This window comes from Protopterus annectens, chromosome 1.part2 (genome assembly GCF_019279795.1).
Source record: "Protopterus annectens isolate FY-2018-M chromosome 1.part2, PAN1.0, whole genome shotgun sequence".
NCBI lineage: Eukaryota > Metazoa > Chordata > Ceratodontiformes > Protopteridae > Protopterus > Protopterus annectens.
Window position 1 is genome coordinate 129660900 of NC_056727.1, and position 26366 is coordinate 129687265.

Here is a 26366-nt window from a genome sequence, read left to right on the forward strand (position 1 = left end):
ATTCTAGTGGCTGCTACTTGGAGTTCAGTTCACACCTTTACAAAGCATTACCGTTTGCCTCTCTACTCTAAGTTCAGGGCAGGCTTTGCCACTGCAGTGCTGCAGGGCCTTATAGCTGCACCTAATGCTGTTTAGCTCCAGCCTCCCAACCATAGCTTTGGGATTCTACCCAAATGTAATGACTACAACAGTGAAACACGAAGAACATAGTACAGTTGTGTACACTTACCATAAATGTAGATGTTCGAGTGTATTCACTGTTGCAGTCCAGGTTACCCTCCCACCATCCCCCTGTCATTCTAAAGTTTATCTTTCCTTCTCTATCCTCTACAACCTATGTGGTGTATTTGCTTGTAGATGAAGGTAAAGTTTATTTTGATGCATATGTATGTGTATATACATATATATATATAAAATATTGCGTCGGCTGCATGTTTTATACCCCTGACGTCATGGAAGAGAAGACAGCAACCGACGCAGGACCCAAGACTTTGGAATTCAGGCCGAATGAGGGCAACCTGCCAGCAGATTACCCATATGTAATGACTGCAACAGTGAATGCACTCGAACATCTACATTTATGGTAAGTGTACACAACTGTACTTTCTCTACACTGCCCTTTGGCTTATCTACTGCGCCCAGGGTATTCACAAAGTACCTAGCTCCAGTTATTGCATTTTGCAGGCAAAGAAATATTCAAATATACCCATACCTGGACGATTGTCTAATTCAGGCAGAAAGCCAGGACATACTTTTGAATCATCTGGCCTTTGTACAAAGGGTTCTAACTTGTCTGGATACACCATAAACGAAAATAAATCACACCTGGTACCCTGTCAACAGATTATATTCCTGGGAGCAAGCTTGAGTACAACTTCCCAGATGGCCTACCTCACGCCAGAGAAACAAATTCATTTGACAACCTACTTCAAACAAGTGGCCACAAAAACCCTGCTATCTGCAAGACAAATACTGCAAGCCTTGGGGTTCATGGCCTCCTGCATTCTTCTAATTCCATATACAAGACTGCATATGAGGAAACTACAGTGGTATCTAAAAAGCCTATGGTGTCAACATTCTCAGGATCTAAAAGCAATGATTCCTTTCATACCTTGCCTATGCCTAGAGTCCCTTTGGTGGGCAGAGGCCTGCCACCAAAACAAGGGACTACCGTTCACACCACCCCCTGCCGCCCAAACCCTAACAGATGCATCAGACTATGCATGGTGGGCTCAACTGACAGGGAAGTGCATTCAGGGCAAATGCAACCCAAGTCAAATGCACCTGCATATCAATCAAAAAGAAATGTTAGCTGTACAAAATGCTCTGACAGCCTTCAAGGACCACATTCTTCCAGGGCAAGTAATGGTAAAGATGGACAACACCACTGATGTTCATCGTGCATACCGCTGCAGTAATCACAGATGGGTTTTCTGCCGTCAGGCGATCCCTCGGTCGGCCGAATTCCAAAGTCTTGGTCCGGCGTCGGTTGTCGTCGCTTTCTCTTCTGATGTCAGTGAGGCCAGAATATATAAGACACAGCCGACGCCATGTTCTTCAGTCTTTTTTGCCGCGCGGTGCCCGAAGCAGAAGCAGTTCGCAAGTGCCGGTCGGCCAGCTCCTGAATTACGAAAATTTTGGAAACCGAAGTCTTCATTAAAGCTAAGTACCCCATTGGGGAAACTTTTCTTGCCTCAGACCGATGTCAGAAAAAGTTAATAATTGTATTTCTTGTGGGAAGCAAATACCGCATAAGGATTTCCATTCCCTCTGCATACCTTGTTTGGGCCCAGACCACGACGTCTCGGGCTGTCGCTTTTGTGCTACCTTCAATAAACGCACTATTAATCGTCCCCGAGTTCGCCCAACACTACTTTGGTAAAGCTTTTGATTATAAAATGTCGTCGGACACTCCGACTACCGTTTTGTCCAAAAAACACAAGGAAAAGGACCGACACGCGAGGCCCGCGGTCGCCGCCAACACCACGCCAAAACAGGCTACACGTGGTCCGGTTCTCAGCGAGACGCCTTTGCAGTCCCTGACTACCGACGACACTCCTTTGGCGGTGTCCTCTGTACCCGAGACCGCTGGGACCTCGTCCCTTTCCCAGACTACAACCGAAGCCTTTGCTAATGTTGAACCTACTAATGTGGACAGGTCCACCTCCACCCATGGTGTATTTGGGCCCTCATCTTCTTTTTCAATTAAGGCCTTTACTAAATCCAAAGCAGCCAGGCATCCCACGAGGCCTGTTGAACAGGGCCCATCTCCAGGTCCCATGCCTAAAAAACAGATGCTTAAAATGGCTGAGGATTTAATTACTCTTATCAGAGGTTCTCAACCCCCTCCAGACAAGAGACCCAGAGTGGAGGAAGATTTCCCCCTCTTCTGATCATGGATCCTTTTTATCAGAACATTCTGATGCAGAGGAACACTCTTACTCTCCTTTTGAGGATTCGGATGCAGAACAGTCCATCCCTTCTGTATCCCCTCCTGAGGATTTTTCCTTTGGGGAAACCTTGCACACCTTGAGGGAACACTTCCATTGGGAAGGCCAAGACTTTTCAGATTCCAAGAAAAGACTTAGGGAATTTCTTTTGTTACCTCAACACAGACCTCTGGCTATACCCCCTGTTTTGGACATACTGGATGATGTCTATTCGAGGCTTGCCTTAATCCGATTCTCTGCCTCCTGCACCAGTCAAACCTGATAGGTATTACAGAGTACCCAGCTCTCACCAATTTCTCTTCAAAAGCCATAATGCTGACCCTGAAACCATTTCACAAGGCCCCAAGGGATTGAAGGCCTCCACTGCCAAGAATCCACTTCCTGCAGAAAGGGAATCAAGATCTTTAGAAAGGTGGGGTAAAAAGGTATATACCTCGGCCACCCTAGCCATGAGGGCCTTAAATTGTCAGTTTCATATGCTTAAATATCAACAGTTCCTGTTATCACAATTAAGGAACAAAATGTCTCAACCTGAACAACCAGATTTAAAGGAGTTACAGGATATGATGCATAGTGCAGAGCAAGTGGGTAAACACACTTTACAATGTGGTTATGATGCCCTAGAGGCTTCAAGTAGAGCGGCTGCTACGGGATCAGTCATTCGCAGACATGCTTGGCTTAGAGAACAAAACTTGCCTGATCATGTGAAAGCTAAACTTCTAGATGCTCCTTTACCAAAGGATGTGCTGTTTGGTACTAATGCTGAGGAGATATTACGGAAAATGGAAGAAAAGGCCAAATCCATGCAAACTGTCAAAACCTTTTTCCAGGTCCAACCACCACGTTTTAGCAGAAATTGGCCTTCAAAGAACTGGTCCTTTCCAGCCACTGACAAGCCCCAAAGATGTAGATACAGACGCACAAGGGGCAGAGGGCAATCACAAGGATCATATAGAGGACGACAATGGCAAACTCCAGCACCAAGAGGTGGCGAGGACAGTGCACAATACAGGAAGCAAACCCAATGACTCCCTCATTTCCATGCCAAGCACGTCTCAGCTGGCAGCACCTTTGGGAGGAAAGCTAGCATTATTTGCAAACAATTGGCATATTGTCACAACAGACAAATGGATCCTGGACATTATAAACAGAGGCTACAAATTTCATTTCCACACTCTTCCAAAAATGAAAGGCATGCCAAACCTGCCACAGAATCAAAGGGCAGAGGCACAACTACAAATTTCAAAGCTCTTAAGCATGAGAGCTATTCAAGAGGTACCTTCTCACGAGCAAAGTCAAGGTTTTTATTCAAGGCTTTTTCTGGTACCAAGGAAAGGAACCGACTGGAGACCCATTTTGGACTTATCCATCCTAAACACATTTCTACTGCACAAAATTCAAGATGCTCACATTACAGCAACTTCTTCCCATGCTGGGTAAGGAGTTTTGGCTGGTAACATTGGACCTCAAGGAGGCATACCTGCATGTCCCAATCAGACAAAGCTGCAGAAGATACCTCAGATTTCTTGCAGGTTCAATCCACTATCAATTCTCTGCATTGCCCTTTGGCTTATCTACTGCGCCCAGAGTATTTACAAAGTGCCTGGCATCAGTGATTGCCTACTGCAGACTTCAAGGGATACAAATTTACCCTTATTTGGACGACTGCCTGATCCAAGCGGACAGCAAGCACATACTTCTGGAACATCTGACATATGTGACACGGCTATTGCATGCTCTGGGATACACAATCAGCAAAGAGAAATCAAGGCCAACACCATCTCAGAAAATAACCTTTTTGGGTGCCAACTTGGACACAAACACCCAGATGGCCTATCCTACGCCAGAAAAACAAGGGCAACTATCTCAGTACTTCAAAATACTAGCAAAAAGTACCAGGCTTACTGCAAGGAAAATCCTGCAGGCTCTGGGATTCATGGCATCTTGCATTCTTTTAATCCCATGTGCAAAGCTGCATATGAGGAAACTTCAATGGTACCTAAAAAACCTATGGTCTCAACACAGTCACAGTTTGGAAACAATACTACTAATAATCCCATGTTTGCAAAAGGAATTTCTATGGTGGGCCCAAGCATGTCAAACAAACACAGGCCTCCCATTCTGCAAGCCTCAAGCAGAGCAAACTATCACAACAGACGCCTCAGATTACGCTTGGGGGGCGCACATGACGGACAGGTGCATCCAGGGCAAATGGTCCCAAAAAGAAAAGCACCTCCACATCAATCAAAAAGAAATGCTAGCAGTAATAAATGCAATTACAGCTTTCAAGGACTTCCTGCATCCAGGACAATTACTCATAAGAACAGACAACACCACAGTAATGTGGTACATAAACAAACAAGGAGGAACACATTCATACCCCTTGTGCAGACTAGCCATGACCCTTTGGAATTTGGCTCTGGAATGGCAAATCGAACTTCAAGCACAGTACCTGCCAGGATTGGAAAACACACTAGCAGACAAATTGAGCAGAAATATGACAGATCCACAGGAATGGAAGTTACATCCGCAGGTGTTTGCAGAAATAGCCCAAGTGTGGGGGAGGCCAGACGTAGATCTTTTTGCCTCCCACAGGAATCATCAATTGGAAAAGTTTTGTTCGAGGACCTTTCATCCAAAGGCCTGGAGAGTGGACGCCCTTTCATTCAGTTGGACAGCATGGACAGTTTACGCATTCCCACCTCTGCCTCTTCTGCCCAAGGTACTTTTGAAAGCAAGAGCAGACAGACCGAAGATGATACTGATTGCTCCAGATTGGCCAAGGCAGCACTGGTACCCATTGCTGAGGAGCCTAACACATACTCCTCCCGGGTCCCTGCCTCTAATGCCACTTCTGCTGACTCAGCACAGTTACAAAACTCTCCACAGTCAGCTGAAAGCACTCAATCTTGCTGCATGGAAAATTCCTTAACACCATAACAGACCCTACTCCCAAAGGAGGTGCAGGATGTCATTTTGGAGGCCAGAAGACCATCTACTAGAAAAGCTTACTCCGCAGAATGGAAGCGGTTTTGTTCTTGGAATGCGAAAAAAGGCCAGGACCCTAGAAAACTGAACTTGCCTCAGGTTTTACAGTATCTAGCTGAGCTGCTGAACAGTGGACTTTCATTTTCTTCCATAAAAATCCATGCCTCAGCTATTTCTGCAGAATACAATACGGATCCCCCTTTATTTTCTCACCCACTCTTACGACAGTTCCTCAGAGGGGCTAAGAATATTAGACCACCAAGGAACCAACCAATACCAGCCTGGGATCTTAATTACATACTAGAAAAATTAACATTGCCTCCTTTTGAACCAGCTGCCTCAACAGATTTGCAATATTTGTCCTGGAAAACTGCCTTCCTTCTGGCTATCACTTCAGCTCGTAGAGTTTCGGAATTACAGGCCCTCATGGCGGTGCAGCCCTTTCTCATTTTCCATCGGAACAGGGTCTCCCTTCGCACCAACCCATCATTTATGCCTAAAGTGGTATCTAGGGTAGCTTTAAATCAAGCCATACACCTTCCTACCTTTTACCCCAATCCTCAAAACAAAGGGGAAAGGCTGCTACATTCCTTAGACATCCATAGGCAGCTACGTTACTATTTGGACAGAACAAAGTCCTTCAGGAAATCAGAACAACTCTTTGTGTCCTATGCTGTAGGGGCTCAAGGGAAGCCAGTTTCCAAACAGACTATTTCAAAGTGGATAGGCCACTGCATACGGTTTTGTTATTCCTATCATGGGAAATCTGTTCCTACAGGTATCAGATCACACTCCACCAGGGCCACAGCTACCTCTACAGCCTTCCTCAGAGGAGTTCCTACCAAAGATATTCTGGAGGCAGCCACTTGGAGTTCTGTACATACTTCACAAAACACTACCACCTGCCTTTATATTCCAGAACAAGAGCAGGCTTTGCCACTGCTGATTTGCAGGGCATTCTGGCTCAACCCAGTTCCTCCTAGTACCTACCACCCTGTGCGTAGCTTTGGGATTCTACCCATCTGTGATTACTGCAGCTGTATGCACGATGAACATAGTACAGTTTTGTACCTACCATAAATGTAGATGTTCGAGTGCTAATACAGCTGCAGTACAGGTTTCCCTCCCTCCTTCCCCACTTGGTAAAGGCATGGGGCCTAACAACCTCTTCATACAGCCTGACTGGGTTATCCTTCTAAGGTTTATTTGCTTGCAACCACTGTTTTTGGATTATATTGCATTACATGTATACGCATATAAGCATAATTTATGTATTGCCTTCTTTCGGGGGGCACCTGACATCTGGGGCAAGAAAGACTGAAGAACATGGCATTGGCTGTGTCTTAAATACTCTGGCCTCACTGACGTCAGAAGAGAAAGCGACGACAACCGACGCCGGACCAAGACTTTGGAATTCGGCCGACCGAGGGACCGCCTGACGGCAGAAAACCCATCTGTGATTACTGCAGCTGTATTAGCACTCGAACATCTACATTTATGGTAGGTACAAAACTGTACTTTATGTGGTACATAAACAAGCGGGGGGGGGGTACACATTCTTACCTTCTCTGCAGACTATCCATGGCATTGTGGAACACAGCCTTGAGCTACCAAGTGCACCTACAAGCTCAGTTCTTGCCAGGAAAGTTAAATACACTGACAGACGGACTAAGCAGAAACTTCATTGACCCACACAAGTGGAAACTGGAACCAAGGATTTTCAACATGTTGACAAGCAAATGGGGGAGCCCAGATATAGACCTGTTTGCCTCTCCCCAGAACTACCAATTGGACAAATTATGCACAAAGACTCCCCACAAACAAGCCTGGAATGTGGATGCTCTGTCCTTCAGCTGGAAAAACATATCAGTCTTTGCCTTCCCCCACTGCCTCTGCTCTCCAAAGTACTACTAAAAACGAAACAGGAAAAACCAGGGATGATTTTGATTGCTCCATACAGGCCACGCCAGCACTGGTACCCCCTCCTGCGCACTGTGTCATGGTTACCCCCATGGCACCTGCCTCAGACTCCTTCCCTGTTGTCTCAGCAGGAGAACCAGATTCTGCACCCTCAGCTTCCAACATTGAACCTTGCAGCCTGGCTAATTGCATAATCTCTTCTTTACCACCCCTCAGTAAACCTGTGATGAATATCATTTTAGAGGCAAGGAGGCCTAGCACTAAAAAATCATATGCTGAAAAATGGAAAAGATTCTGTGCCTGGAACCAATCTCAAGGGATGAGCACAGCAGCGCCCAGTTTACCTCAGATTTTACAATACTTAACTAAGGTGCTTCACAAGGGCCTGTCTTTTTCCTCCATTAAAATCCACACAGCCATTCAACTCATTGTAACACAGAACCCCCCCCCCCTTCTCTCACCCACTTCTCAAGCAGTTTCTCAGAGGGGCCAAAAAACTGAGACCATCCAGGAGAGCTCCTACCCCAGCCTGGGACCTTAACTTTGTTTGAGAAACTCACTCTACCTCCTTTTGGGCCAGCTGCTACTGCAGACTTAAAATTTCTTTCCTGGAAAACAGCTTTCCTTTTAGCAATCACTTCAGCTAGAAGGGTATCTGAATTACAGGCCCTTATGGCTGTGGAGCCTTTCATCATCTTTTATGCGGACAGGGTGTCCCTCATAACCAATCCATCCTTCGTAACCAAGGTGGTATCCAGTGTGGCTCTTAATCAGTCCATTCATTTGCCAACCTTCTTTACCAATCCACAGAACAAAGGGGAACAGATACTGCATTCCTTAGATGTGCACAGACAACTCTGATTCTACTTGGACAGGACTAAACCTCAAAGGAAATCTGAACAACTGCTGGTAGCATTTGCTGCAGGGGCAGAGGGGAAGGCTATTTCAAAGCAAACCATTTCTAAATGGATAGGCCATTGCATTCATTTCTGCTATAAGCACCATGGAGAACCTCTTCCCCAGGGGATCAGACCTCACTCCACCAGGGCTGCATCTACCTCTACAGCCTTTCTCAGAGGCGTTCCCACCAGGGAAATCCTATAAGCTGCTACCTGGAGTTCTGTACATACTTTCACCAAGCATGATCATTTGCCAGTTTTTTCTAAATCCAGAGCTGGCTTTGTCACTGCAGTCTTGCAGGGTCTTAAAGCTGGTCCTAACACTATCTAAATTCTTCCTCCCAACCAAAGCTTTGGGACTCTACCTAAATGTAATGACTGCAACAGTGAAACACGAAGAACATAGTACAGTTGTGCACACTTACCATAAATGTAGATTTTCAAGTGTATTCACTGTTGCAGTCCTGGTTACCCTCCCTCCAGCCCCCTAACTTCTTTTGGCTATACCTCTGCTTTCCTTTACGGTGCTTAAAAGCCTTTTTGGTGAATTTGCTTTTTTGTTGGAGGTATATCATTGTACTTTTATACTTATTTGCTCCCCATCAGGGGGGCACCTGACATCTGGGACAAGATAAAGTGATGTAATTCCATTGGCTGCATGTTTTATAACCCTGACGACCTGACGCCATGGAAGAAGGGACAGCAACCGATGCAGGACCCAAGACTTTGTTAATCAGGCCGACTGAGGGCTACCTGCAAGCAGATAACCTAAATGTAATGACTGCAACTGTGAATACACTCGAACATCTACATTTATGGTAAGTGTACACAACTGAACTTTTCTCTGACTGGTATTCCCCTCCTACATGCATTGCTTTGATAATCTTTCCACACATAGTGAAATCCATTACAGTGGTGATCCGTTACCAAAACATAGTGCACTTGCTCAAGTGCATACATCATAACAGAACATTTTTTCCTCTTTTTGAGAGGTTTTTCTCCCTTCCGCTTCATCCTGAGGCTTCCTACCCAGTGCCCCTGCATCTGTCTCTGGGTCTCTTAGCCACTTATAAACCTCCCAGACATATTCCAACATGGTTTGGGAAAATGTGGATCTTAAGAGCGTCCTGCAGCGTCTGGCTGTCAACATCATCCAAGGGAGAGTTCTACATTTGATCTGTCCTGTTACTCCCTCTCCCCCATGAGTCCAAAGGTCATATCTGAGAGGTTGGTGAGCAATACAGACATGCAACTTTTCACCCTACCTCTGCAGCAGCTCAGCCATGTCTCCACCCTTTTCCTCCCCTTTAGACCATGCCTCCCAATAGTGACATCCCCATATTCCACTGGGATCATAGCCCATAGAACTGACCTCTTAAGGATGGTAGCTGCCATTCCTCACTCCTATTCCTTCAGTCACATAAGTCAATAATTGATCCTAGGTTGGCTATGCCATAATCAGGGCTTTACTCCACTATGCCTAAGGAATGGCATGTAACAGTATATTTTTCAGTAGGATCACTTATAGCACTAATACCAGCCCTCTTCCCACTATATCTTCCTACTCTGCGTCTCTTTTCTGGTAGAAAGGGATGTTATCACCCACGATTCCCCTAGTGATTCAGTTCTAGGTGAATCCATCCCTGTTTTCTCCTCTTTCTACTCTCTAAAGATGTAGGTACCAGAGAGAATACCTTTTTGTGTAACTGGTGCAGAGCTTCACAGGTGCTGCAGTTGGAATTCTCCTGTTAATTCTGTTATTGCTACCATTTTTTTTTTGTACCAAGGAAAGACTGGGAGAAGGGGATGGGTGCTCTTCCTCTGGTATGCATATTCCCCTATATCTTCACTGGCAAAAAAAAAAGAAGTAAATGTGGTGCTTGTGTGACTGCCCCCTTTTTTATATGGTGCATTAATCTAGAAGGAACCATTTTTTTACTTGGAAAACTGTACTTCCGGTGGCAGTGACCTCTGGTTGAGGGATTTCAAAATTGCTGGCTCTCATTAGCAAAAAAAAAAATGTGTTGTCTTCCATAAGGAAAGGGTTATCCTACAAACTTAACCAAGCCTTCATACCTAAAATTGTGACAAGAATTGTTTGTCAACCAGGCTGTTTGCCCTGCTGTATTTTTTTCATTTGTCCCAGAACAAATGGGGAAAGGATTTCTACACTGGTGATAACCAAAAAATAAATGACTACAAAGAAAACAACCAAATGGATTTATTAAAAGTGCTTTAATGAACATTTTAGCACCTTGATTTCAAATATTCTCATTTATGGAAAAAAATTCACAGAAATACACACCCGATATACATCATCATGTTTACATCATCATCCAATTACAGACAAGCTCCCTAGGGACTATTGGAATTTAACCTATAAGCAGCTGTAGTTTTAAAATACAAGAAAAAGTCTGCTTCTGTCATATCTAAGATTTTATTTTGATATTCTTTAGTGTTTCTAACATTATTTGTTACTGATTTAAAGTTTTGTGTTTTAAAACAAGTAGTATGTGTAGTATATTTGTTCAGTAAATGAAAAGCAGCTGAATTATTTAAACCCTTGTTAATACAGTCATTGAGATGTTTCATAAATCTGACTTTTACTGGACACACAACAAGTACACATAATAACCTACACTACCGTTCTAGATAAGTAAGTGAAATGTCCCATAATTTTTTAAATGTCCAGAAGAAAATCAAAAAATTTTATCTGATATAATAAAAGGACGTGTAAACTGATCCCAGACGTAAAGCTTTAAAATTCATACTTTTAACTAAAATGTTGGGTATGTCAAATTTACTATGAACCAATCAACTATACAAGCTAGAGCCTCTTCTGTATGATATAATAGGTAATACAAGGAGAATTTCCTTTCTATGTCCGTCCAGTAATAAGACAGATCAATATTTTTTTCACAACTTCTGCAATGACTCTAGATACACCTGTGTATAACATTACAAAATATACTGATTTCATTTTCTTCCTCTCATAAAAGCGAAATGAGGGCAAAGTGGAAGAAGGATACCCAGACAGTTCCAGTAGTAGTAGGAGCCAAGGGATCTTATAAAAAAATAATTTACAGTTGTACTTAGATATGTTACTGAAACATATAACCTCCTTTTGAATTGCAAAAAGAGTCCGTTCTGGGCACATTGCAGGTGCTCTGAAGAGCACTTCTGGCTAACATCAAAGATTACAAGAAATCTGGCAGGCACACGTGGACCACAAAACAGTTGCAAACAAATCCAAGGCACAAGGAGAAGTTGTAGTCACTTTTTATTTGCAGGAAAACACAATGAAGTAAGCGCTTTTGTCATTAACTATGGGAGACTTCATCAGACAAAGGACCAAATGCTAAAAGCAGTTATTTTAAAAGCAGAAGTCAGAATACGCCACCATCCTAACCAATCGGATCAAAAATGAGAAATGACATCCCAACAGGATCAATGATTGCACTTAAAGGAAACTGCATGCATATGATATTGTTTATGAAATGCAGTTTCCTTTAAGTGCAATAATTGATCCTGTTGAGATGTCATTTCCCATTTTTGATCTGATTGGTTAGGATGGCGGGCGTATTCTGACTTCTGCTTTTAAAATAACTCCTTTTAGTGTTTGGTACTTTGTCTGATGAAGTCTCCAATAGTTGATGACAAAAAGCACTTATTTCATTGTGTTTTCCTGCAAAATAAAAAGTGACTACAACTTCTTATGTCTTGGATTCATTTGCCACTGTTTTGTGGTCCACATGTGCCTGCCAGATTTCTTGTTTTCTTGCAGTTTGTGTTTCTGGTGTATTTTTAACATCAAAGATTGAAACGATACTAATTTCATGAACTTTAGTTATACTTTGACTTAGGAATGGGATCCATTTCAAGTCATGGTATTAGAAACCCAAACGACTTGGAAAAATTAGAGAATGTCTTTTCCTGCTTCCATACTTACCTTTTACCACTTGTAAACCAGAAACTTCTCTTGAAGAATTAATATTGTTCACGCATACAATAACTTCTTTCCCGAAACTTATGTATTAATCTCATTGCATGTATAATACAACGACGTTTATCTGTAATAAATTCCCCCTTTTGGTAAAGCTTGGAAAGTATTTGGTAGATGAGAGCTATTTGGATATAAGTTTTAGTATCAGTTGGCTTAGCAGATAACTGTATGGAATGGTCACTTGTTTACATAGTTACCTTCAGATTTAACAATGTAATTTCATATGCATTAAATCTGTCTTCAGATGTAATGCCTTTTTGTAATTTCTCCAAGTCTTTTGGGTTTCTAATACCATGACTGGAATGGACCCCATTTCTAAGTCAAAGTACAGTTAAAGTTCATGAAATTAGTGTTGTTTCAGTCTTTAACAGCAGCCACAAGTGCTCTTTGCAGCACCAGCAATGTGCCCAGTAATGACCCCTTCTGCAGTTCGTATGGGGTTACATGTATTGGCAACATATGTAAGTAAGATTGTCTTTTTTTATAAGCCCATTGCTCCTACTACTATTGGGACTGTCCTGGGTATCTTTGTTCCACATTGCTTTTGTTTCTGCCTGCAGATCTTGCTATTTTATGACTTTGTCTCTCTGTGTATGCAAGACACTGTAGTCAATGGGTGTGGCGATTTCAATGATCAACGCTACGTTTGTCTTCTTTTCATTTACCACTTTGTCCGGTTGTCTAGCATTTGTCTTTTGAACTTTTGGTAATGGGTGATCCCATGTGATGTAGACCTCATCATATTCTATGATGCTTTGTGGCTCCTGCTTCCAGTATTTTTCAGCCAGTTCAATGCCATAATGTTTGCACAATCCCCAGTTCAGCAATCTTGCCACATTATTATGCCTTTCAGTATACAGTCCTTCTGCCATTAGCATGTCACAGCCAGCAATGAGGTGTGCAGCTGTTTCCAATTCTGTTTTACAAAACCTACATTTGACTGTTTCTCCCACATGTTCACTGGACTTTGTAAACCAACGTGTACGTAGCCCACTGTCTTTGGGCTGCCAATATTGTCCTTTAATCTCATGGTTTGAATTTGCCTCTCCTTAACCATTTCTGCATTTGTTCCTGATCAACATGAGGTTCTTCCAGAAGTTTTCTGTACTTGCAGCAACTATATTTATGCATTTTCCACATTTCTTCCTTCTCATCTGGTCCTTCACCTTATATTCTTTCTTTTGTTTTTTGGCACATTCAGTTGCTGCCTGATTTTTATCTACTTCTGGTTTGATTTCCATTCCTGCTTGACGCCAATGTGCTTCTGCTAGCCTAAGTAGGGAAGTTATCTTAGATTTATTCTCCTCATTTTTCAAAGCTTTCACTACGTTTTAGTCTTGTGAGGTCAGCAGATGTGTGCAGTCCCACGATTGCAGATCTATACATGTAATCAATTTCAAGTCGGCACATCCCTCCTTTGGAACGGGGAATATATAATCTAGGTATGCACTGGTTTTTATAAATCCTTTGGTGACCATGAAGCATCCTTCCTTTTTTCCACGTCTAATCTATCCAGTACGTTTTGGGGGCCAGTCAGTCAGTCCAAAACTGTAACTTAGGACAGAAAGAGCAAATTGGTTTATAGCTTGGATTTTGTTCCTAGATGTCAGCACTGTTTTCTGGATTAATTTAAGTCTTCTAAAGTATTCCTTACTAAGTTTTATTTGTATTCCTCATGTTTTATTGTTGTTTCTTCATCAGTTCCAAAATATTTATACACTCCCTCTTGCTCAATTTCTTTTATATCACATTCTTGTTCCAAACTAATGTTTTCTTGGTACTGCAGTTTTACTGCTTTAAAGGTTGCTTTTGCGCATTTATCATTAATGCCCAATGTATTAGAATTATTGTATTGGGAAAATTCAGATTAAACATTTTTATTTCCCTAAAAAATAAAGGTCATCTGTGTATTGCACATTTAATCATAATGTTATAAAATTTAAATGCATACAGATATTTTTGTTGAAAAATGTGTAAAGTATTTACATATGTGTGGGTGAAATTAGCCCCCATTGTAGTACTATTCCTCTGTAAAAAGAAATTACCATCCTAATAAAACTAATTGTGTATAAGGCAAAATTCCAACAGCTGCAAAGTTATTATTTTTGATGTACCATCCTGTATGTAATAACTTATTGCCTATAATCTAAAAGCATCTGATCTATTACTATATAAAGCATCACATCACAATTGATTAAAAATGTTATTTTACCATTCTACTATATCCAACGTCAGTAAAATATGTTGTCTTTAATATGAGTCAGATTTCAGTGCCAGTAGTTCTAGTCAGTTATTTAATGATTTTCTCAGTTCCTAAAAAGTGTCTCACAAATGGACACAATAGGTTGAATAGGAGGATTCATTAATGATTTATATAACGTTAGTAGGCCATAAAATGTAGGAGTCACTAAATTGTATGGATGGAGGTGTTTATATTGTTCTTGACAAATGACCCTAAAGTTCTGCATTGATCCAAGAAATTTTTGTATTCATTGGTAAACTGAATTGTTGGATTTTGTGGCAACTTCGGTATGTTGTCATTTCCAAGGATAGTTATGTACAGCAATATATTGCTGTCATGTCATAATTAAAAAAATTATCAGTTATCAGCCTCTTTAAACTATTGTTAACACAGGTTATGTTTTCTAATTGTTTTAGGACTTCCCATTCCTGCTTAGTTTAATTATAGTTAATAGTAATCCAATTTTAAATAATTTAACATTGTTTACTACAAGCTTTTTAAATATAAATTTTATAAGTTTATGCAGATGCTAGTCAATTAGCACATTACAAAAACATAACTCCAACATTTTTTCAGGAACCATATAAAATAAAACATAACCATCCAATGGTTCAGAATCAAAGTATTTACATATGTGTGGGTGAAATTAGCCCCCATTGTAGTACTATTCCTCTGTAAAAAGAAATTACCATCCTAATAAAACTAATTGTGTATAAGGCAAAATTCCAACAGCTGCAAAGTTATTATTTTTGATGTACCATCCTGTATGTAATAACTTATTGCCTATAATCTAAAAGCATCTGATCTATTACTATATAAAGCATCACATCACAATTGATTAAAAATGTTATTTTACCATTCTACTATATCCAACGTCAGTAAAATATGTTGTCTTTAATATGAGTCAGATTTCAGTGCCAGTAGTTCTAGTCAGTTATTTAATGATTTTCTCAGTTCCCTAAATGTGTCTCACAAATGGACACAATAGGTTGAATAGGAGGATTCATTAATGATTTATATAACGTTAGTAGGCCATAAAATGTAGGAGTCACTAAATTGTATGGATGGAGGTGTTTATATTGTTCTTGACAAATGACCCCTAAAGTTCTGCATTGATCCAAGAAATTTTTGTATTCATTGGTAAACTGAATTGTTGGATTTTGTGGCAACTTCCGGTATGTTGTCATTTCCAAGGATAGTTATGTACAGCAATATATTGCTGTCATGTCATAATTAAAAAAATTATCAGTTATCAGCCTCTTTAAACTATTGTTAACACAGGTTATGTTTTCTAATTGTTTTAGGACTTCCCATTCCTGCTTAGTTTAATTATAGTTAATAGTAATCCAATTTTAAATAATTTAACATTGTTTACTACAAGCTTTTTAAATATAAATTTTATAAGTTTATGCAGATGCTAGTCAATTAGCACATTACAAAAACATAACTCCAACATTTTTTCAGGAACCATATAAAATAAAACATAACCATCCAATGGTTCAGAATCAAAGTCACTCACTTCTTTGTTATCATATGATACTGCATTCCTAATCCTAAAAAATCAGTTTAGCTAATATTTTAATGTATATATGTCCACCAAGGTCCCTAAAAGTTAAGGTATTACTGCAGGAAGTAATTTATGACCTCTTTAGAGAACTGTATGCTTTTCATTTGTCAAGGTATAAGACACCAAATTCACAGTTTGTATGCCTTCTTGTTCATTTCTTGCTGTTGTGACATCTCTACTTGTTTTGTTATGCCCCAAAGTATGTTCTTGCAAGGAATCTTCACCAGGGGAACTTACATAACTAGCAGATGTTCCTATGTTTAATTCAATGGAAAAAGCAGAACTTGTGAAATAGTTTGAGATTGCTCCTTGTCTTTAGAAACAAATGAAACACTAACACTTTTGTTTCCCTTTGTACCACTTCTGCTGACATCTATTTGTCCCTTTGGCTTCATCTTTTCACACTTAAAAGTTATGTTCGTAAAGTCCCCCTTATCTCTCTCTAATTTATTTTGGTTTCATTATAAAATTACTTTTTCAGCTGTAGATTTTTTTTTTTTTACCAATGAGAACAATTTTTTGTAAATCTTCTTTTAACTGTTTGATCTCAACTGATAAGGGGTTATGTTTTCACTAGACATTCTATATCAAGACATGTAACCAGTCATAAGAACATAGTAATCTGCTTGTTGTCACTGCAATTTTAAATCCTGTTCACCATCTGTAAAAGAAGTGGAAGGCTATTGCATAACTCTTAAAACCCTGGGAATTAATTGCTCTGTCCAATGTTGTTCCAGGACCAGTTTATCAAAAAAATTAAAAAAAAAAAAAAAAAACATTAAGTTGTTTTATTATGCTTGAAGGGCTTATTAAAAACAGTCATAGCATTTTGTTGTTCTTGTAATTGCATTGACTGAAGAGAAGCAATACCTTCAAGAAAAATAGCATCCTCCATAACCTTGCAATAGTTTATCCTGTTCTGAAGGAAACCATCTTGCCACTGTTGATTGGTTAAATCCAGTTTGATGCTAAGAACATTTATTAAAGCCCTTTCAAATGATACATTTAGTTGGTTGTTTGAAAGGATTCATGCGCTTATATGTATAGGCATTTGAGGTTTTTACTTGGACAGGAGAAAAGCAATGACATCTTGAACAGTTCATTTACTTTGCTAGGGGCAATGTGAAAGAAGAAGCATTTTGGCAAATGGGCTAGCACACTATTAGATTCTAATTACTGCTTTCTTGGCAAACGTGTACCAGGCAACATTAATGCCAATTCTGCTAGCACCATTGTAACCACGATTGCCATTAGGTGTAGGGGTCTGAACACAATCTATCTTGGAAGCAACTTCCTAGACATGTGTCCACACCTTTTCCAGGCACTGTACTTGAAACATTGCGTCTGTGGTGAAGGCAGGTTTTGACCTGACCAGTCTGTAGGGATCTTGCAGCCTTCCCACCCACCCATGCAGTGGTCAGTAAGCTTTGGGAATCTTAAGAAGATTTACTACTGCAACAATGAGCTCTATAGTGATCATAGTGCAATTGTGTAAGAACTTATAACTGTAGATAGTTCAATATGTTCACTGTTACAGTACCTTGCAGTACCTGTTCCCTCCATCTTTCCCCTGTTTTCTCCTTTCTCTGGACATTCATGGGTTGAGGTGGGTACTATAAGGTACATTTATTTTTTTTTTCTTCCTTCTAACTGTTACCTTAACCAGGCATCTTCCTTCCACAGGTTGACATATAAATTGAAGAGGAAGCTTGGAGCTCTTCTGAATGGATTACCTTCCTCGAAAATGCTCCCACAAGGATAGTCAGTGCTCTGTCTTCAGGCCATGCACAACTTCATTACCATGACAAGAAAGAACAAAGTTGGCATGGCTGCGCATCTCTTTTATATCAGCCACTTCATGATGTCCATATGAAAGGGCCATCATGTTGGAATGGAGGGGGAAGAATGATAAGCCCTGGAAGTCAGGATGGCCTTTGAGCCTTTTGTGACATAAGTCCCAATCGTTGTTATTGCAGTAGGGATCATAGTCTTAACATCTACATCTGGTAAGTTCCTGCATAGCTGTATTTTCTTTCTTTCAGACTTCCTTGTTTAATTTTCCACAAAGTGAATGGTGTCCTAGTCACCACCACAGAGGGATATTTGAACCAGTCAGTTAATTTTACTGCCTCTTTATTCTTGACTTGCCCCGGTGAATGCTTTTTACAAGTGATCTTACATAGACAAAATCTGATCTTTCCACACAAATCATCAGTTATTTGTGTCTTTGCTAGGCTGGTTAAGAAAGCGTCTGGACTCGCACTTTCCAGATAGTTAGCTAATTGTATGAAATTTTGTCATAGTAAACATGGGTAACCTCTTCCTGCAACCCTCGGGACTCATTTCACTAGAACAATAACTGCTGCTTCTGCCTTTTTGCCATGATGGCAATTATAGATTATATCTGTGCATATTGCAACTTGGTCGTCATTGAACACACTTCCAAGGCACTGTAAGCTGCGTGCTATTTGTAGTACTAAGTCTTCTTTTAGAGCTGCTACTGTGGTTTCACTTTGCAATCCCAAAATACTTAAATATCGAAATTCAGTATCTCAAGACTGTAAAGCCGAAAACTTATAAACCCGAAACCCCAAAAGAGCAAAATTCAGAGTTGCGACTGCCCACATACACACTCCACACACAAACAAGCACACATACACCTTCCTCCCTACACTACAAACCAACACAACACACATAAACACACACAAAAAAAAAACACAGACGCGTGTATCCTACATATAAACTACGCCTCCCCCCACACCCCCGTTACCTATATATACTAACTCCGAGGTCGCACTAAAAACACAAACACAAAAACCACCACTACACATTCTGCACTCCCCTTGCACAAACACACATCACATACGTACAAATACCACCACTCAATACTTACACACACACAATCTTGCCTACTTACCCTAACCCACATCTCAAAACTCCAAACACACTCGCACACTAAACTCCCTACCCAAAACCCCTAGTAAAACGTCACTTACCTGAATCCCCAGCTACATCCACATACCAGACCACACATCACGAACACAGGGAATCCCACATCACATACATGCCTCCAACAACCGCGGATTTGACATTTCTGCATTCGGCATTCTGCACTTTCGTGCAAGTGCAGTTTCGACACTTCAGTCTCGAGCTACTGAATAGTTCGATGTTTCAGTAGTTTGAGATTCTGACGTGAAACTGCTACTGTCCATAGTGTGTTTCTGTGACAGTGACCACCCGGTGGCTGATGAATCTGCCCCAAAATTTACCAAATATGGGTCTGTTTGTTATCAGAGATGAAACTTATGCATAATAATCACAGATGTAGATCTGCAAATTGTTCCACTTCTGCTGACATACCCTTCGCCTTTCCACCTCCTACATTCAATGTTACCCGTTTTTTTTTTTTCCGTATCTCTTTCTTCTCATCTCTGAGATTTTGATCTGCTTCTCTTTGCCAGCTTGTAGTGCCTGTCTCACTTCTTCTGTGACTCTTCCTTGGCAGAGGCATGTGAGGAAACACAGTGGTCTGTTTGAGACATAACAGGATGATCCTCCTCTTTCCCTAAGTTTTTTTTTTTTTTTTTTTTTTTTTTTACATGAATCTTTCTTTGATGTGACCTTACATCTTATGAGATCCTTTATGGACTCAACTTCAATTCCTAATCCTACTCGCTAGCAAATTCTTATTCACTGCTTGGGGTTGAAGGAAGAGAAGCCTTATGTCGTCTCCTGTTTGGAGCTTGTTCTGTTCGGTGCTGTTTTGGACATCTGGAAATATCCAAATTCTGAATTCTCTACTCCTGTAGGCCATGAGCTTGTCCTGCCTTTTCTTAAAGTATTCCAAGGTTAACCTCTGTATTATTTGTAGCATAAGTTCCAGAAACCATTTCATTTAGATTTTGATTTTGCTGATAGATGTTCCACTGGGCAGTTTGAAAAAAAAAGTCTGTCCTCCCTGGTAGGTCAGTTTGACTCGTAGCTGTCCAAGCCACTTGACTCTCTGAGATTAAAACATTTTTAGAGAAAAACACTCTGCAAGTTTTTTGTGGTGTAGTTTTATTTGCTAACTACACTTCTGCCTGCAATTTCCTGGTAATAAGGATTCTAACTGTGGGTACTTGCTTGCATATGATGGCTTGGTTAATGATTTTCTTCCTTAAGTGATGAACTTGACCAAACCATTGTGGGTGCACATTACGATGTCCAGGAAAAAAAGGCAATGCACTGTCATCTGTAGAGAATTTTGGAGAGTGTGACATTTACTGCTACCCCTCTCTAATGATGATCTACAGTCCAGAGGACTCTGATATCATTGTGTACCCATTACGTTACATTACAAGAGGCCTCAGGTAGTGGTCTGGGTGTGAGGCATATCAAAAGTTGATGAGTTTGCTACCTGGTTAACCAAGGCCCTTCTAAAGTTCTGTTTTCTGGGAACAGGTTAAAATGAGTGTAAGTGGTGAGTCTGAACTGAAAAAGAATTTGTCTGTGTGTACTCTCACCATTTCCTATAATCTCTCACCTGTTCTAAAACTTCAAAACAAGAAGGCCAAAGCTTGTCTTGCCTATTGCTTTGGTGGCACAGGGGTACTATATTTCAGGTCTTTTCATATATTTAACTTGTGGTGTCTCTTGAGATAGCTGTATGAGTACTAGGAGACTTGCCTTGTAACAGAGATGATCACCCCTTTCTCAAACCTTTGTTCCTCCACTGGTTCCTGTAGTGGATATTTTGGATTTTTTTGGAAACAGCCAGGAAAACACATGCTTCAGGTAGTGTTCTCCATTTAGAAGTATTTTTCTCCTTTGTCAGATTGTGTACCTGTTTGACTTCTCATGCACCCGTTCAATTTAGTCTTTGTAGTCCATTGTCAGGGAAAATGTTTTGACATATCTTGACATAGCAGATGAACTTTGGCTCTGCATTTATTGATTCAGTAGTTTTAAATAGGGTCTTCCATGCCTGTTTGCCGTACATATAAAACTCCTTTTTCATCTGGGCTTGGTGAACTTTGAAGTTCATCTCTTTGAAGACATTGTTGGTAGTTATTACATCAGCCATATGGCCTTTTAATCTCTAAGCTTTGGATTGTCAGAACCTAGGATTTCTCAACACTAAAATTTTCATTCCAACATTGGTACTGACACTTTTCAGTTATCCCTTTCATCTGTTTTCTTGTATTCTTCTTTGGGAGGATTCAAGGGGAAGAGGGATTTTGGGGCATTTGCATTAATGACAGCTTTATCTCCACAGTGTACGTGAGCATATGAAGACAAGAACAGTTGATTGTCTCCTTTCCTGTCATAAGGAGGGTGATTCCATTTTCAAGTAAATCATACCCCTATGGGATTACAAATTGCCTCGTCTTTGTCCCCGGGTGGGGGTGGCGGGTCATGCTGCTTATACTTTTTTCAGTAATGTGCCCATATTGGGCATTTGTGTGTAGCTACTTGGTCTTTGATGAATACGTCGTTAATTTTTGACTCCCATTGTAGGATTAGGGCTTACCGTGGTACATTTCTACAGGATTTAACCTTTTGACTTCTTTTGAGATGGCATCCCTTGATTCTTGTATCTATTACTTTTTGGAATTTTGGATGTCACTTGGCATTGTAGAAGCAAGGAGCCTTTCAAAGCTAGATGTGAAGGAAATGTAAGTACGTAGTAGGTCAGTTGTTTAAGAGGGACTTTATACTGCATACTTTTTACCACCCCCCTTGCCTCGTGCCTGCATGGATGAGCCTCAGCTTTGTATAGCAGAGATTTCAGCTAATAGTGTTACTTGTTTATAATTTTTTGTTATTTTGGAATTTTGCTATTTTAACTCTCCTTCTTTACTTTTCAGGCCATAATTGAGCGGGAGTCAGAGCATTCCATTGTGGAGCCATCTGTAAAACAGATAAAGGCTTTTTATCAGTGGTCTACCTCTTCCCTTCCACCCACACAAAAATACATTGACAGTCTTCATGTGCTTCCCTATACTGCTTGTGTTTTGGGGATAAAATTCCCACTGTCTAATGCTTGTACTCAAGCAGAAGAAATACCCCCCAGTAGAAGGAGAGCTATATAGTTCATTCCTCCTTTCTCCATCTGGACCTCTGGTACACAGTCCAGTACTCAAAAAATGTCACTAGCAGTATAAACAAGACCACACTCCTCCTGTATCATCAGCAAGACACCATTATAGGTTTGTTGTTGTATGCCCTTATCGATGCTGCTTTTATTGGCAGGTATGATTCCACTTGCTCAGAAATGTCAAAACTGGGATCTTGATAACAATGGATCTCTTATGGTTCCACAGTGACTCCCTGGTTTGCAGAGGCTACTAGTGTTCATGCCCCTGAGTGTGACTGCTCAAGGTCAAGAAAAGCTCTAGTTGCCAAGAGGGCACCTGGAAGGATATATCCAAGTGCATATCCATCACAGAGGACTTTTTAAAACATCATTGATGTGATGCTTCTCAGTTTTAGATGTAAGTCAAACATTTAGGGTTATAAATTAACTGAGAACTGTGTTTAAGGGAGAATTTTAAGTTCTTTCACAGTTTAATGAAGGTAAAGATCCTTACTCCCTTTCCAGGGATTATATTTTGTAGAGGTAGTAGTTTCTGTTAGAAACCATTAACTTGATGATTGACAGTGATTCTGTTTAGCATTTAGTAAAGTGAATAACATTAATATTGAATTTATTGTGTATATTAATAGTTGTCTGATGTATTGATCTTTTATTTTACGGGAAAGTTTTGACTTGATACTGTTAGTGAAGAAGGATGGATGTGTGTGACTTGCATTATTGAAAAAATTAATAAATAGAATTGGGAAATAAAGTTGAGAAGCAGGAGGTATTACTGGCTGAATATTACATTTTCATTAGAAGGTAATATTTTTATGACATGGTTTTAATTAGCTTGTTCCTGAACAAAATGTGAAGCCTGTCTCCTTCTCCTAGACTAGTGAAGGCTCTTCTGAGAGATGCACAAGAACTGTTATGCAAGTGGCTCTGTTATTTTTATGATGAACTTTATACCCCAAGTAACTCTGAGCAGCATTTTTTAGAATCAGACGTGGGAGCTGTGCCATTACACCCCAAGGAGGTTCAGCTCAGAGGGGCTGGTCAAGTCCAGGAGAACAGAGACGGAGCCAAACAGTGGACTGTGCGTTTTGCAAACAGAGATGCTCAGTTGGAAAAGCAGAAGAAGATTGAGATGGAGTATGCAAATGAATCAGTACGTCACAGAGCCTGCCAAACAAGATGTGGTATGTAGAGGCAGACGAAATAACTGCTTGAAGAGGAAGATGGCGAGAAGTGTGTGATGCTGTTTGTTTTCCTCTTAGGCAGATAGTGTGGGTTATTTTAGAGTACTGTAGTTTTTGAAGTGGTCATTTTCTGAATGTGAATATTCACATTTTTTTGAAGTGGGTAGTACTGGGTTAAGATGTTTGAATTATGGAACCATGATGAAAACATTATGCTTAAAATTTCTGAAATCAATAACTGTAGTAGTAGGATTGATTCAACTCTACGCAACCTTGATGTGTTTGGAATATTAATAGGTCTGTTTCAGATGATTTTTACTGTGCAACTGATTGTGATGAAATACGCAGAAAGTCATTTGGAGTACTTAGCAGTAGAAAGTTTGATGATTGTAAGCCCACTGTTCTTATGGTATTAGTCTGGTAGGCTAAGAACTTTTCCTGGCAAGTAAGAATGAATGTGTGACAATTGTGATATAGTAATGACATTGCAATTTATAGACTGTGTGTGGATTCTAATTAATGGAATTGGAAGCAACGTATAAATAGGTTGTCAAAAATATGGGAATTGGCTGTAAGGATAACTGTCACTGTCCTATAATGTGGGAATGGGGTAGTCTTACTTCAGGTAGCCATATGTAGCATGTAGCATGTAACATGTGATCCCTCCTTCATGAGGTCCCTCTCTTTGGCACATTTCTTTCATTAATCATCCCCTTTCCTTGGAGATGTATATTCCTTCCACTGGTGTAGCATGCATCATGTCTAGGATGGTGAACTTAGCCAAGGGTTGTCCATTTCTTTCCCACTGCATTTATAGTTTGCATCTCAGCACTTGCATTCTTTGTTGGTAAGTTTCTCCATTCAGTGCTGACTAAAAAGGTCTTCTAAGTGTCTGTGCAGTTGTGAGATCACCACCCAGAATCCCCTGTGGTTATTAATTTTACTGCTTGGGAATGTGCAGGCATGCCAAAAGTGTTAGAGAGTTAACTCGGATGCTAGGTGAAAAAGACATAGAAATCTCAAGGCCTTTAACAGCGGAAACAGCAGCGCAGTCTAGCAAGAACAGGGATTGCAACAAGACTGTCCTTCACGTGATCTTAGGCAGGATGTTGAGAGAATGGAGGAGGTAACAGAGCAGGATGCCAGGCATTGGACACCTCCTTTAGCAGAGTCTGGCATTTTAGTGGTTTCCATTCCTTTGTGGACAGCAGACTGCTTCCCTGCTAGTGAAGGCTTAACTGGGAACCTGCAGTGGCTAATATCCAGGACCGTGGTAGATGCATTCTCCTAGCCACCGTTCTTGAGTAGAGTGCAGTCCTAGTGTAGGAAATCATGTACTGCATTTCCTGCACTAAAGGTATGGTTTGCCAGTCTGAACACATGTATTTGACCTTCATATCCTTTACTGAGTGTTCTGTCTTTGTAGTCTGTCCTTTGGAAGTACCTTCTCTTGTCTTCTTCCTTAGTCTTTGCCATACTGCAAAAATCTGAAGAGTTTGCTGCTAACTGTTCTGCACTCTGTGAGCCCACATTTGTCCTGGTGTGGGGAATCAAGTAGTGCAGAGATAGTTTGCCTGCGTGAACACATGGAGCTGGCCCTCATATCCTTTACTGAGTGTTCTGAGTTTGTAGTCTGTCCTTTGGAACTACCTTCTCTTGCCTTTTCCCTTAATCTTTGCCATGCTGCAAAGATCTGAAGAGGTTACTGCTAATTGCTCTGTATTCTGTGAGCCCACATTTGCTCTCAGCATTAAACTGTTCACATTTCAGTATCTAGTGTGACATGGCTGAGCTAGAGCAAAATTACATCCTTAAGAATTACAATTTATAGTGATGCCATCTTCATGTGTTCCCTTCTCTCATGAGTTGTGGCCCACCTCCTGCCACCCAGCATGTTCCTATGCTTGAGGTAAAACAATGAGTGCAGGCTAGTTCCATTAAGTCCTAGCTTTTGAGGATGCTTTTCACCCTAGCACATACAAACTGTTAGTCTTTTTCATTTGGCCTTGGATCCATTCATTCCCAAATGGGGTGGGAGCTAACTGAAGAGGATGTAATTCGGGTAGCCATGAAGGGAGTTTACTCTTGTTCCCCACCATCTTGCTTGCTTTGTCGTTCCAAGAAAATACTTATCCCAGTAGTCTGAGAGTATTGCTTCACCTACCCACCCAGTCCAAAAATAACCCTGACTGCCCCAATTCAGGGAACTACTAGTCAGCAATAGCTTTCTGATTCTAGTTGTATACTAATGACAGATTTTCTTATTACTTCACTTGTTCCACCATTTTGTAAATCTTGCATGGCTACTGTCTCTCTTCCCTTTGTGCTCTGATCTCTGGCTACAGTACTGTCCATTTTTGCTGCACCCATGCAAACATTTTGACCCGTCCTGCTACTGTACCTGACCCTCTGCCTTCACTAGAGGAGAATGCAACTGTAGACTGATCTATCTTCCAAGATGAATTAAATTATATCGGCCACTTAATCCCATTTCCTTTTGTTAGCCCTTAAGCCACCTGAGTCACTTATTGATACTGTGTCATCTGGATCATAGGGATTTGACCCTGTGCACTACAGAGCTTGACCAACATAGTGCTAGCTTGAAGAGCAAGTCTTCTTTCCTCTGAGCTCTTTTGAATGGAGAAGTCGTGCACAACTACGGTTCTAGTCTCCAACAGATATGGCGAAAGATGTAATCTGTCCCTATTACTTTTCCCAACCTTGGATGCACCCCCTTAGGAGAGAGAAGCTTATGAGGTTCTTACCAGAGTGGAGTGCAACTCCTCTGTCTTTTGCACAAAAGACTTTATAGATATTTGGAGAAAAAGAAAAAAGGCACCATGTTTTCTCTGAAGCCTGCTTTGACTCCTTAAAATGTCCAGCTTTATGGCTAATGGGATGTGAAAAGTCTGCAGTCTTGATGGTTGAGTAAGTTTCACCAAGTGCTGTTAAAAAATGATAAATTTCTAAAAACATCAAGTGAAAAGTAGAAATGGGAGTTTGTTTTTAGCTTTTCAGTTATGTGTTTTAAACATTT

General features: G+C 40.7%; 1 protein-coding gene across 5 annotated transcripts in view; it reads left to right on the forward strand.

The window, feature by feature from the left end:
* The window catches only part of PPP4R3B (protein phosphatase 4 regulatory subunit 3B), a 2189617-nt gene that overhangs the window by 1159713 nt on the left and 1003538 nt on the right, over nucleotides 1–26366 (forward strand). For 3 of the 5 annotated variants that reach the window (XM_044055224.1, XM_044055233.1, XM_044055250.1), the window contains one exon: nucleotides 23129–23329. The exons of the other annotated variants lie outside the window; for them this stretch is intronic. In XM_044055224.1, coding sequence (XP_043911159.1) covers nucleotides 23129–23329 — 201 coding nt within the window. The remainder of the gene's footprint in view (nucleotides 1–23128; nucleotides 23330–26366) is intronic. 5 annotated transcript variants of the gene reach the window in all.